General features: G+C 37.6%; 1 protein-coding gene across 7 annotated transcripts in view; it reads right to left on the reverse strand.

The window, feature by feature from the left end:
- Positions 1 to 12871, reverse strand: part of THRB (thyroid hormone receptor beta) — a 139475-nt gene that overhangs the window by 33251 nt on the left and 93353 nt on the right. Inside the window, exon 1 of one of the 7 annotated variants that reach the window (XM_021386785.1) lies at positions 171 to 498. The exons of the other annotated variants lie outside the window; for them this stretch is intronic. Coding sequence (XP_021242460.1) covers positions 171 to 498 — 328 coding nt within the window. Of the gene's footprint in view, positions 1 to 170; positions 499 to 12871 lie in introns of those variants that run through there. 7 annotated transcript variants of the gene reach the window in all.

Consider the following 12871-nt stretch of genomic DNA (forward strand, 5'->3'; position numbering starts at 1 on the left):
AAAACCTTACAATCACCTAGCAACCTCTGTTACTGCTGCTTTCAATTTTGAACAGGCAGCCTTCACATTCAAAGATGTATCTGAGCCAACTGATGCAACTGTAAGTTTAAAGCAAAACAAAAACATAAACAGAGATTTTTTTTTTTGTTATTTAAATAAATTGCCCCTACCTTTCTTCTGAGAGTACGATGGCGACTGCACTTGAGAAAAAGTAGGTTTTTCTTCGGTGAAATATTCAGGTTGGTTGTACTGATTCAGGGCCATGTCCATGTCAGAGTACTCGCTTTTAAACACGTTTCCAGGGTAACTACAGGTATAAGGCTGATTCACCGCCCAGGCCTGTTCCATATATATGTTGTTACTGTGCAGGACCTGAGCATCACAACTGCTGTAACCCTGATTATCTTCGATATATGTGCAATAATCAGTGGACTGCATGTAGCAATTGCTACCAGCAGCTGGGTGCACTTCATATATTTCTTGCATACAGTAGTTCATTTTGTTAGCCTATCTCAGCTCCTACTTTACGTACGCACACACACACACACAGGCATGCATACACATGGGATGGGAAAAGAGCACTGAATATACAACACCGACAAAGTCAACAGCAAAAGAGCCCTTTTTACTTTGGAGCGGCACCCGATGTGCTAAAATCCTATTTATACTGGGATGGCTTCTGAACTCCCCTGCCAGTCAAACATATTGGGAAGCAGATTTATGACAGTCAAAGGTCTTAATCTGTGACTGTAAGTTAATTCCAAGGGAAGATGGCAGACAGGTAGCAACGAGCACCAGACAAAGAAGCGACGTCCCGACAACCCTCCTGTTCCACTGTTTGTCTGTAATAATCATTTTATAAACCTTTTTCAGCCTTTCCCAATATGATTAGAAAATGATTACCAAGGCAAGGACACAGTTATGTCACTGTAGTTGTCAACTTAAGTGTGAAGCATTATAAAGACTGCTTAAGAACTCCCAGAGGGGACAAGCTGAAAATCCTAAAATCAATAATCCTGTTTTTCAGCATTAAACTACAGAAAATCCAATAGTGCTGTGCTGATGACCCAAACAGAAGTCTGGTTTTACAAAATTCAGCAACTTAATCTGTCATCAGCTTTATTGATTTTGTTTTACAGAATTACATGCATGAATCTCCCCAGACTTCCACACACGCGCAATCCTCCCTATTGCCTGGTAATGCATTTACGGGAAAGCAGCTTTTTCAAACTTCAGTGATTTGGGGAGGTAATTTCTATTGAGTTCAACAGGTGGGAAACTTCAAAGTAATATCAGTTAATCAGCAAAAGGAACACTGCTTAAATAACACCAATAAGCTAACTGTTTTGCTATTTTGCTTTGTTATCTTTTATGCTTCTGTAAGGAAGCACTTTTAGAAACGCATCTTTGTGAAAACATGCAGAAGAGAATAAGGAGAGATCTTTGCTTGTTTTGGCTCACATATGAGCTACGAACCTTTTAATGCTACTACAACAAATACTACGTGCTCTTATAATTGCTAAACATATCCCAAACATCAATGCGATTACTATATCTTGTTTCAACAGCCATTCTTTTTTTTTTTATCCAGAAGAAATTACTTCATTTTTAGCCTGAATTAGCTGCCTTTCATTTTTTTTTTACCAGGCAAAATATGTTTTCTTTAGAGCACAGCTGAAATGTGGTTAGACTTGTGAAGTCAGTATTAAGATGGCATCTCTTTTTAATGTCCGCACTTATTGTTAAGAAGCAGAATTACTGATTCGATAATGAGGTCTTGGCTTTGCTATTTCACTCATTTTAAACAATGCACAAGATTGCCAAAATAACCCTGTAGGTTGGCCCCTTTTCATTGACGACTTTAAGAACACATCTAACAACCTAAATCAACACACACTTTAAATGGTCCTCTAAAGTTCTCTTAAATATGGAAGAATTGGGCATGACATGTACATATTTCTCCTTACCCAATACCATTAAATGTTTCAAACTACAGTGAAAAGCCCACAGAGAAATGTCTCCCTTCTAACACATAGGTGAACTTACTCAGTTAAGAGAGAAGCATTGCCAGTTAGTATTTAACATGTAGGCTCAACAGAACTCAAGCTTCTGAAGATAAATTATAGTTTATGCTCGGAATACTTTTAACTATAAAAGAAGCATTTCTCATTAACACGTCCACAAATAGTACTACATTTAATAAGGTGAAATGGACTCCATCAAGATTAGTTCTACTGAAGTCTAACTTCTAACGAAGTTACTTCCAAAATGAACTTATTCTGATAAAACTGATAATTTAAAGTACCAATTTACTTCATTAAAAGCAACAATAGTTAGTAAAATCCCAGAAGTAAAACATCAATGAACCTTCATTCTCTGTACTCTTTTTAACAAAGATCTAACTCAACAAACAGCAATGTGAAACAGCACGAAAAAGCACACACAAAAAATTTTAATTTTTTGTGATTTTACAGTGATTCTATCTATGATAAAAAGCATGTATTTGGCAAGACCTGATTTTTCTAGAATGGGTGTTCAGCACTTCCTATAAAAACATGCCTGTGTTTCCTAAGAAAATCTGCAACAGTTGTTTGTACAGAAACCCTCAGAGCATGCCTGTTTATGTGATCAGCTGGTAGTTCCGTACTACATACAAATGCGATGCATACAACCTGCCAAGCTTACTTCTCTATGTTCCCCAGAAAGAAAACATCCCACAAGTGAGACTGCACAAAGGTAGGCTGTATTTTACAGGATAGCAGAGCAGAACACTTAGATATTTTTGCACCATCCAGAAACATATTTTGAGAACTGAACTTTAAGTTCTCAGTGGGTATTTCTTCCCTTGTGGATTCGTTCTGCCAGATGAAGCAAAATTTTCTTTTCTCTTGTTCTTCCCTCTCATTGATTTCGGTTTGTTAATGAAAAACTAAACAGAATTGAGACCATATGCAGACAGAGCCATCCCAGCCAGGATTAAACCTGAGGATACGGAATCACGATGTGGCACAGTCTGTGGATTTCTTTCTATTCCAGGATCAATTCCTCAAAACATTTTTTTGTTTTCTGTTTCTCTGTCAGTAATACTTTGAATTTTGTCAGATGTACTACTTTTCACAGAATGGCTTTAATATCAGAAGGAAATTAATTTATAAGAAACTGCAAAGACTGAAAAGAAAAAGCAAAGGGGACGAATGAGAGTCTTTTCTTACTGAAAAAAAATAAGGGAAAAAAAAAGAGAATGATAAACACTGCCAGGGAATGAGGTTTCTACCTGTAATGTGCTAACATTGAAAAGGTTTATAGCACTGCAGATTGCTGTTCCCTTGGAAACAAATCAGTTCAAAAACACTGTAAAGATTTAACATCACTATTAAAACTGAAATATTTTTATAATATTTTCTTGTGACTCTCTCAGGGTCCAGTCCTGCAGGCCCCTTTCATGCATTACTTTGAATTAAATCATCTGATAAAAGGCAGTCAGACAGGTCTTTATCAAAAGGCTGAAAGTAGAGTAGAAAACAATATTTACAACTGTTCTTCGTCTTGTATCCTGATTTGAATATTAGAGTCTTAAAACATGTCATGTGGAGCTTTCACTGCTTTCAGCAACGTACTATCACATTAAGAATTTTCTTAGTTCACAAGTGTCTGCTTTTGGTAACACATGGAAATCCAGTGCTAGTGGAACAAAACCTCAGCTGCAGGCAGAGAGGCCACTGGTAGAACCTTTGACATCATGGCAGAAGAGGATTCAAAGCATGAATCCTAGAAAGTCAGAGGTGTCGGTTCACTGTATTAAAAAAGACAAAATTTAATGCTAAACCCGAACCTTGCATGCCCCAAACGTATTGAGATACTCACCCAATGGAAATCAGAAGTAAGTGCAGTGCAGTCGGCGACGTTACTGTGGGTGAGCAGAACTACACAGCCTCGCTGTGCACGCCTGAAGGGAGGCTTCTGCAGGCAGACTGCCTTTACAGTACATCACGCTGCTCTCCACAGACTCATGTTTTAAAGTCTCAGGCTAAAACTTTTAATTACGAACAAACTAATGTCCCACCAAGCTGCACTTCTCTTGTGACTTAACTCAGTTACCAAAATATCGAAATGAGCTCTCAGAAATTTAAGGAAAAACAACATTCCTGTGGATGACCCTCACAACGGAATACCCCAAACAGCTGAGATCCTGAACACACAAAAAAGCACCACTGCTCAACGTAATCCACCGCACCTTGTATCGCTGCTATCTGCGGGACTGAGGCACACTACTCACAGGAGTCACCTTCACCTCACAGCTCCTGAACTGTGCACCCTGCTCTATCACAGGGGCTACCTCAAGGCAGGGCTGCTATGCTCCACTTCCAAATATTCAGCATATGTGGAAAGTACTGTAGAGTGTTCAGACTATTCAGGGTTCTGCAGGACCCAATGGAAGGATCTTACTGGGCTCTGTTTACACTTTATGCATACAGATGGAAAAAACCTAACTATGTAGTCACAAAGAGCTTTGCACATTTGAGTATGTTGTTGCAAGGATTAACCGTACCTTTCTAAATTCTGTTATCTATGTTCATATTACCAGGACCTAGTTTTTAATATACATCTTTACATGTTACAAAATAAACTACATTTCCTACTTGCAGTTCTTCTCCTTCCCTGCATTCTCTTGGTTACTTCTAAGGAAGGTTATATGGGAAAAATACATCAGATCGCTGCTCTTCAAGACAAATGCAAAACTACACTTTTGGGACTCGCAGCACGTAATGTGGAACACATCCCAGACAGTCTGCGTAACATGAAGAGAATATACTGAACAAAACTTAAGCAGTGTTAATGTGGCTTTTGCAACACATCAATTGTCAAAATTCAGCTATCTCCTTGCCCACGTGAGTTACAACCATGAGTTAATGTATAGCTTTGCACTACCTTACAATTCATGCACTTTACGCTCTGACGAGAGAAGACTCAAAATGATGCTTTAAAAATAAGATGTGCAAACTTATTGTCTGAGGAAGCTGGGTATCTGCTTATCACACCAGTTCTGACCCTCATGGATAGTGTTACAAACAAAGAAAGAAAAACTCAAACTTCAGAATCCAAAATAATGCCAAGCACTCACAAGAACAGAAAATGATCTCTGTACAGTATTTACCTTATTTTGAACACTCTACTTCTGACTGAATCAAAAAGTATGTAAAACTATGCAATTTTATGGTTACAGTTTGTTGGTTACAATTTGATGGTTACAATTTGATGGTTCAGAAAGTGTGTCTCAATGGAATCAAAGACACTAAAATTGTCATTTTGTCTACCCTGCATTTGTAATATCAAGCGATAGAGTAGACTGAAAAAGAGCTGAAGCTTTCTGGCATAAAATCATTTCGTTGAGTTTGGAACAGATACAGCAAGCTTCAAACTAGCTGCCTCTGGTTTAAACCTGATGAAGGGCTTACTTACACAACATACGTCTCTCTTCTCAACATGTGTCAGTTTGCTCCTTCTCAAAAACTGCCTCTCTCACAAAACCTGCTATACCTTGGTTATGACACGCCACTAGATTTGTAGGTGACTCACAAAATGCCAATGTGATGTGCCTTTCATCGAAACACTTCTGATTCATTAGTCTGTTTGGATAACAAAGAATGTTGTAGTTTATATTTAAATTTCAGATTCACTACAAATCCAGCTCTCCCTTAAAATATTTGACATTGTGAATGAATTTGGTTAAAAGAGAATAGAGCCTGCTTTTTCATGACCAAGAATCTTTAAGGTTTTGTTCTTGCTTTTTCTTACGCTATGAATACAGTAGAGCAGAGCAGAGTGAAACAGAATGGAATGGAGTGGAATAGAATGGGATAGAACAGAATTTCCTTGCACTCTTCGTGATGCGTGAAAATAGCATGCTGTCTTTTCAGAAAGAATTTGTTCCTCAAGACGTTTGCCAAAAAACTGTCTAACGAAGTCCTTAAACATTGTTTGACAACTTTTAAGATAGTGTCTGAATAAATATTGCTAAGAGTAATCATAGGCCTGTGACCCAGACAACCCAATTTGTTAAGTCTCCCCGTATCTCATAATTGGAAGACCCTGTTAGCAGACATCACTTAATTATGGAGCTTATCTTGCAAGAAAGTAACTGCCAACACTTAAAATGCAAACTTTTCTGAGCCATTCCCTTCCCGAGCTCCACATGAACACTTTAAAGTAAAAAGCTCAATTTGTTCAAAAATAAAACAGAACAGAAAAGCAGCTAATGCAGCTCAACACAACATGATTAAGAGACTCTCAGTTGGGACCGTCTGGGTTTGGCAGCCTCCTGACAGCCTCAAGTAAGACGTTAAAGCGATCAACACCTGACATCTGTTAGCAAGGAGGCATTCTGAGGTGAAGAGCAACTAAATCTAAAGAAATCAGGTGCTTAGACCAGTTTAACTTTTTCATGAGGTGATATCCTTCCTGACACTGTAATCTTTCTTCCTGGAGTGACGCAAGACTTAAAACAAAACAACCTGTAGTCCCTCCCGTCCTCCCAGAATGCAGTATTTATCATTTAGGCAAAGAACAACAAAGAAAAATTTAAACAAAGAAAGGTTTAAAACGGAATAAAATTAATGTGAGCACTAAATTTGTTCTAATATCTAAACTGCGATTCTTAAAAGGAATTTCTTCGACGCTGCTCTAATTAGAACATAAAAAGCTATCTGAAAGAGGATGGTGAATTTTTCTGATTACTAAATGAAAGAATATTCAGAACAAACAGCTGCATTTATGAGTTCTTAACGTGCAGTTACTGAAGCTCTGAATGGTTAACAATAAGAAAGCAGAAAAGGCAAACAGCACAGTCACAGGTGAGAGATGAACACCCTGAAAGTAGTAAACAAGTGCTTTACTTTGTCTACACATTTTTAAGGTATTAAGGAAACGCTTTATGCAAAAAGTCCAGGTTCAAAAAAGATTTTTGATCTGCTTATCAAGACTGCAAAGAGAGAAATAATTTTTTAAAGGGCTAAAGGAATATAAATGATTTTAAATTAGATATCATACATAAAACCCCAGTAAGTACTTATCACATCACCATTAGGGCTCCTCACAAAGCTATCAGTTATTTAAAACAGAATACCAAAAATCACAATTATCTGTGATGCAAAATACAATAAAACAGTAACAAGAAAACACTCCCCACATAATAATGCTTTTACCAATGGCCAATCCCCTGAATGTAAACAAAGATATAACAGCCTTTTTCCTTTTAATACACTGTTTGCTACGCTTTGCATTGTAAATCCAGTTACCTTTATATTTTTTTTCTTCTTTTTGATATTCCTGGGAACTTGACAGGACTTGAAAGTTTGCTTTTGCATGGCCTGGCTGGAAAATCGTGCTAGTCCAAGCTGAAGCATGCCGACACTGTGAGAGTTGCTGTCCACTCCTCTGGATACCATCACTTTTGGAGAGCCTTTTCCTAAACAAATCGCTTTCTGCTATGCCCACTATATTCCACTTCTGATTTATTTCAGGAGGGTGAATCAGTCTGTGCCATGACAAGAGGCCACTTTCTGGATGACTGGGAAATACCATTGGGCTACAAACCGTTGGCATTGCCAGAATCCTGCTCAGGTGTGGAGTTTTGGAAAGCAAGTGCCTCCCCAGCAATCCTGCCGCCGTGGTACTCCCATCCACTTGGCTGCACCGGTGCGATGCAGAGCCTTTCAGCCATGCCCATTCAGCCACCATAGTTCCCCTTCGGTACAATTAAATATAAAACATTCCCATCTGTGAAGCCTAAACAAGCAGGCAGATCTACGTGGGCTAACACTAGATGTAACTTTCACAACTCCACAACCATGACACGAGCCCCCAGGCAAGTTACCACCAATTTATTGCCCTGCTCATATGATCATTTGAGGTCTTGTAGGTCGAGGCTGGTCGTGAACAATTTTCAGATACTTAAAACACAAAACATCACGGATTCAGCCTTGTTTGACTTTGCTCTTATCGTAGGCTGACCTGAGGGACACTCTGTTACCTAAGTGTGACATTCTTATGTGGGCATGCTTAGCAGTTCCGCTTTTGCTACCTACTGCCTTTCTCTAGTTGTGGTCGCGCTGGAGTACCAGACACTAATTTTATCACAGGAGTTCAGACATGTGGGTCCAGTGTCAGTCAGAAAAGAGACTAAAGCAGCATGACCTGACCTAGTTGGTCAAAATACTTATGTGAATTTATTTATCCCTTCATATAGAAGAAACTGAGATACTACTACCAGATAAATCCGTAAAGATAAATATAACCCATTTTCTATTTTGGGGAAGCAAAATTATATGCTATAGGAATTATACACTTAAAGAAATTATTTTATACTATATGCATCAAAATTCAAATTCAAGATAGCTTTCTAACTTGCATCTAGAAAATAGCAAATTCCGGATATTTAATAACTGATATTCACTGTGGTTTTAATCACAGTTATATTCTGCTATTTCATTGGATCTAAGAGTTAATTTCACACATATTTCACTTCACAAAGTCATTCATATACATTTTAAAAATATGTGCATGCTAAACCAGTAATTTCCTGATAACAATGTTTACAAGTAACTTTGGATTTCAGTTACCAGATCTATCATACTATTCCTATTTTTGAAAGATTTGTCCTAAGAGTTCTGTTAAGTTGAACACTACCAATACAGGACATATTTAGTTACGGTTAGTATTCAATTCTGGTATTCTATATTAACCCCTGCACACATTTATAGCACTGCTCAGTGTATTGGTTAGTTTAAGTGTATATTCATACTTTTTTTCCTGCTGGGAGCATAAGCTCACCTGATATTTTAAGTTTAAGGTCTGCTCCTTCCACCCACTGTATCTCAGTTGGATTTCAATAGCACGACTTCGTATGAGACACTATCAGGCATCACAGAACTCAGTGCTTAAGACACGTCCAGACAACGACTGAATTTGACCGTACTCACTTTCTTCTGGATCTACAGATCTGATCTCAGTACAGACTTGTTTTTCTTAGCAAAATTAAAGACTGACTTTAAATGCAGGCAATATGGTAAGAGTATATCACTTGTAGGAGGATAACTAAATTTAAAATAGAATAGTGAATGCAACCCAGAAAATAATAATCAATTAAAAACAACATACTTTTTTTTTTTCATACTTTTAACACTTTTCTGTCTTCTAGACTCCATAATAAGCTCAGACTCAGACACAAAGATTGGATTATTCCGGTAAGATCCCCCAGGAGCTGCACAGAATTTCCTGTAAGATCTGTATCTAACTTGGCCATTTCTTGGCACGGAGAAGAACCATGCCCTGTAACCCACCCTTTTACAGCCAATGGGTAACCTCAGATAAGGGATCCTTCAACACAGTGTTACTTTTCTCATTTTCCATCATGTTCTAATTATCTCCCTGCAGAATTAATGCTGTATCTTTATGTAAATCTAGGAGAGGAGCACGCACAATGTATATATAATAGACAGTTCTATAATTCACTCATAAATAGATATTTCTATGCTTTGTGAGATCCTCAGAAAGACCACTGACCCCACCAACTCCTCCACCTTGTTAAAAAAAATTAGTTATATCCTCTGTTACTCAGTTGTTGCTATTGTAACTGGAAATTAGATCAATGATTCATAACCCAGGCTGTTCAATCTTGTTGGGCAAAATTTCCAACATCTTTTTCTCTACTTTACCTTTGTTATTAAAGACCATCTTTGCTGTCTTTTAACCTGTATTATGAGGCTTTGCCCTACCTTTGATTTGAATTCAAAAACACATGCTCATCACAATGGTAAATCTTTCCTAAGGATTCAAAGAGGACGTCATACAAGACTTACATATTTTTCAATACATCAAGAAACTCTAAAGCCCTCCTTAGCTTAAAAAGAAAATTAAAACAAGTTTGCCAATTTCTGTGTTTGCAAGTATCTCTGGGATTTTTCAAATTGACACATTTCAACTATGAAAATAAACGGATTATGTTACAGCTCCCATCGTTCAGAATTTGCCTAGGCAGTTTCCCAAAGGCTAACCCATTTCAAACTGCTTTGTCCATTCTTTTCCTTTTAGCTTCCTCTGAAATCTGTCTCACTATTTTGACTCCTATGTTAGCTACAGTTTATTTAATTTTACAAGCCTCTATTGTGTTTGACAAATTCTCCCCAGTCATCAGGGATGTTCTACATTCAAATTTCACCAAATGAAGAGTAAGCAGTAAGGAACTAGAACTGAGGGATCTCATATTCTATCTCCTTTTCCTATACTTCTGTGGTGCAGAAGCTATGCGTGTCCTAATTTACCATTTAGCTTATTAAATTGTTAAATTGCAATTTCCTACAGGACTGCATTATATATTCTACTACTTCCACATATCTTGCCTGATTTTGTCTAAAGTTGTGTTTTGGTTTTTTGTTCGTTTGTTTGTTGTCTTGCAACAGAGGGCAGTTTAGAGCTTCTACATCTGATGCTGATTTTGTCAAACCAAAGCTTTTTGTAAAGGATGATAATGTAATTTTGTAAGAGCTCCCTAACAGTATGAGAATCATTGCTTTCCCTGCCCCTTGCCACTTTTAAAATGGCCTTAATCAAGGTAGAAAGCAGCACAGCCTACTGGGATGAATCACAACTAAAACCACAGGCCCTATTTCAGAGTGAAGGGAGACTAATAAGAAGGGCCTAGAGCTCTTCTTTTCTAGGGTAGTAAAGGAATCATCAAGTAGTTTCAGAGGTAGAAAAGCAGCATATCTTAGCAATAATCAGCATATGAGGAGTCAACAGTTCAAAAAATTTTCTCAAGATCCCATCGGTGTTTTTAAAGGTAAGTTTGTTTTGCAGAAGCAAAATTGTAACAGATGAAGGGCCTGCTGAGCTGAACAAGTACAGGTTGGAAGAATTCCTCAGAAATTATTTACTGCAGGCCAAGATAAAGAAACCTAATGGGTGAATGTAAAGGTTGGTCTGTTCACAGCTAGGCAGCGTTGTCTGAATGACAATACATAATGCACTATGAAAACAGTGAAACAATTCATTTCTTTCCATCTACTACTCCGCTGTTATCTGTCAAGAGTTGTTTCATATTCCAAAACTGCCTCAGCTTGTAAGCATTTCAACTTGTAGTTCATCAGAATAACAGCAATAGGTGAATATACAAGTAGTCTCTGAATTGCCACTACCTTACCTGACTGGAAAACAAAAGATTGACAAAGCGATTCCTAGACAAGGGTTTATCTATTATCATATCTGAAGTCTAAAAAACTGAGCAGCAAGTGCAACAGCATGCTTGCTGTTTTTTTAAAACGTAGATGTATACAAGCATCTAAGGACATGGAAGTGGGCTGGTTGCAGGGAGATCAACTAAGGTAAATGTAATCAGGATTAGGACTAGGGGGTGCACAATAGGTTGATCAAGCAGCCTAGCTTTGTGTGGACCCAGTCCAATGGCGCTAAATGATATTTTTACCTAATGACTTAATTAAAAAAAAAAAAAGCTATGTTTAAAGGACACCACCCCTCCAGGCAAAATTGAGATTCTTACTTTGTACAAGTATTTTAAAGCTCACAGAGTAAAAAACCCAAAGGCATGCAAAATTGTCATATGTTTGTGCTGGGAATGATAAAACTGTCTGTGTCAGATGGGGCAACGGTTCCCTTTCCTCTTCTTACTGTTGGATCAGTTCACAGCACTCTCTTTCCTTTGTTCCCATTCATTCCCCTTCCTTCTCTTTTCTCCCAAATAACACTGTTACATCTTCTTTTTTTTCACCCTTACAAATACCTGAATAATTTACAATAGAGTTTCCCAACTTTTAAACTAGGTTCATACGACTCCTGAATAAGAGGAAGGATGGGGCCAGATTTTTATTCATAAATACACAAGCCATACTTCCATACAATATGCTAAGTAACTATCTGAGAACATGTGATTTTTGCCCTTTATTTTAACATGTAAGAATAAAACTATAAAAGCATACAATAAGCAACAAAGGGCTCTAACCAGAAGGTGGAATTAGTGATGCCTACTGAAACCAGCAGGCAGTTTCAGTATTTCAGGTATAGTTGTGTGTATGTCTACTCGACAAAGAAAATAGAGCAAGGATTATTTAATCCCAGATTGTTACACTGCTACTCCCTTTAGCAGTGACAGCATATAAAGAGTTTAAACGCTTCACAGTAATATGAAATACTGATACTACATACTAAATACTGAAACATTTTAGAATATGGTTTTGAATACGAAGTGTATTTCAAATATTTTCAAACAAACTTTTGGACAAATATTAAATCATTGTGAAAGAACAGTGTAGAGATACTAAAATAACTGTTGCAACATGCTCTTAGTGTGTAAGAACAGATAATATTGAGGAACTTGCACTGTGAAGTGTAATAGCTTTATCCTAGCTCTTGCGGACAGCTATCACAATGAGCTCTGCAGTGTGAACCAGTGTTGATCACATTTTAAATATGCACTGAATTTCTATTAACTATTGAAGTAGAACTAGGCATGTACTTGTCTCATCAAGAACCTGGGCTTGAAGTTACGCTCAAATTTCTGAACATAAGAAAAATTTCATCAGAGGAACGTGGCTACTCATCTGTAAACCAACAGATTTTGGTACAGAAGAATTATGTGAAAGCCTCTCCCTGGAGAAAAGAACAGGAATTCTGTACCTGAATATGGAAACTTGTGACAGCTACAGATACAGTAAAAACACTGAAAGAAACAAATAACCAAAAGCATACAGAAAAAAAGCAGTATGACACTTGGATACACAATGGAACTGGAAAACTGACATTAAGCAACAGTCATGTAGACATTAAATGTATATGGCCTTCTCCTGGCTCTGTACAACAC

This window comes from Numida meleagris, chromosome 2 (assembly GCF_002078875.1).
Source record: "Numida meleagris isolate 19003 breed g44 Domestic line chromosome 2, NumMel1.0, whole genome shotgun sequence".
Classification (NCBI taxonomy): Eukaryota; Metazoa; Chordata; class Aves; order Galliformes; family Numididae; genus Numida; species Numida meleagris.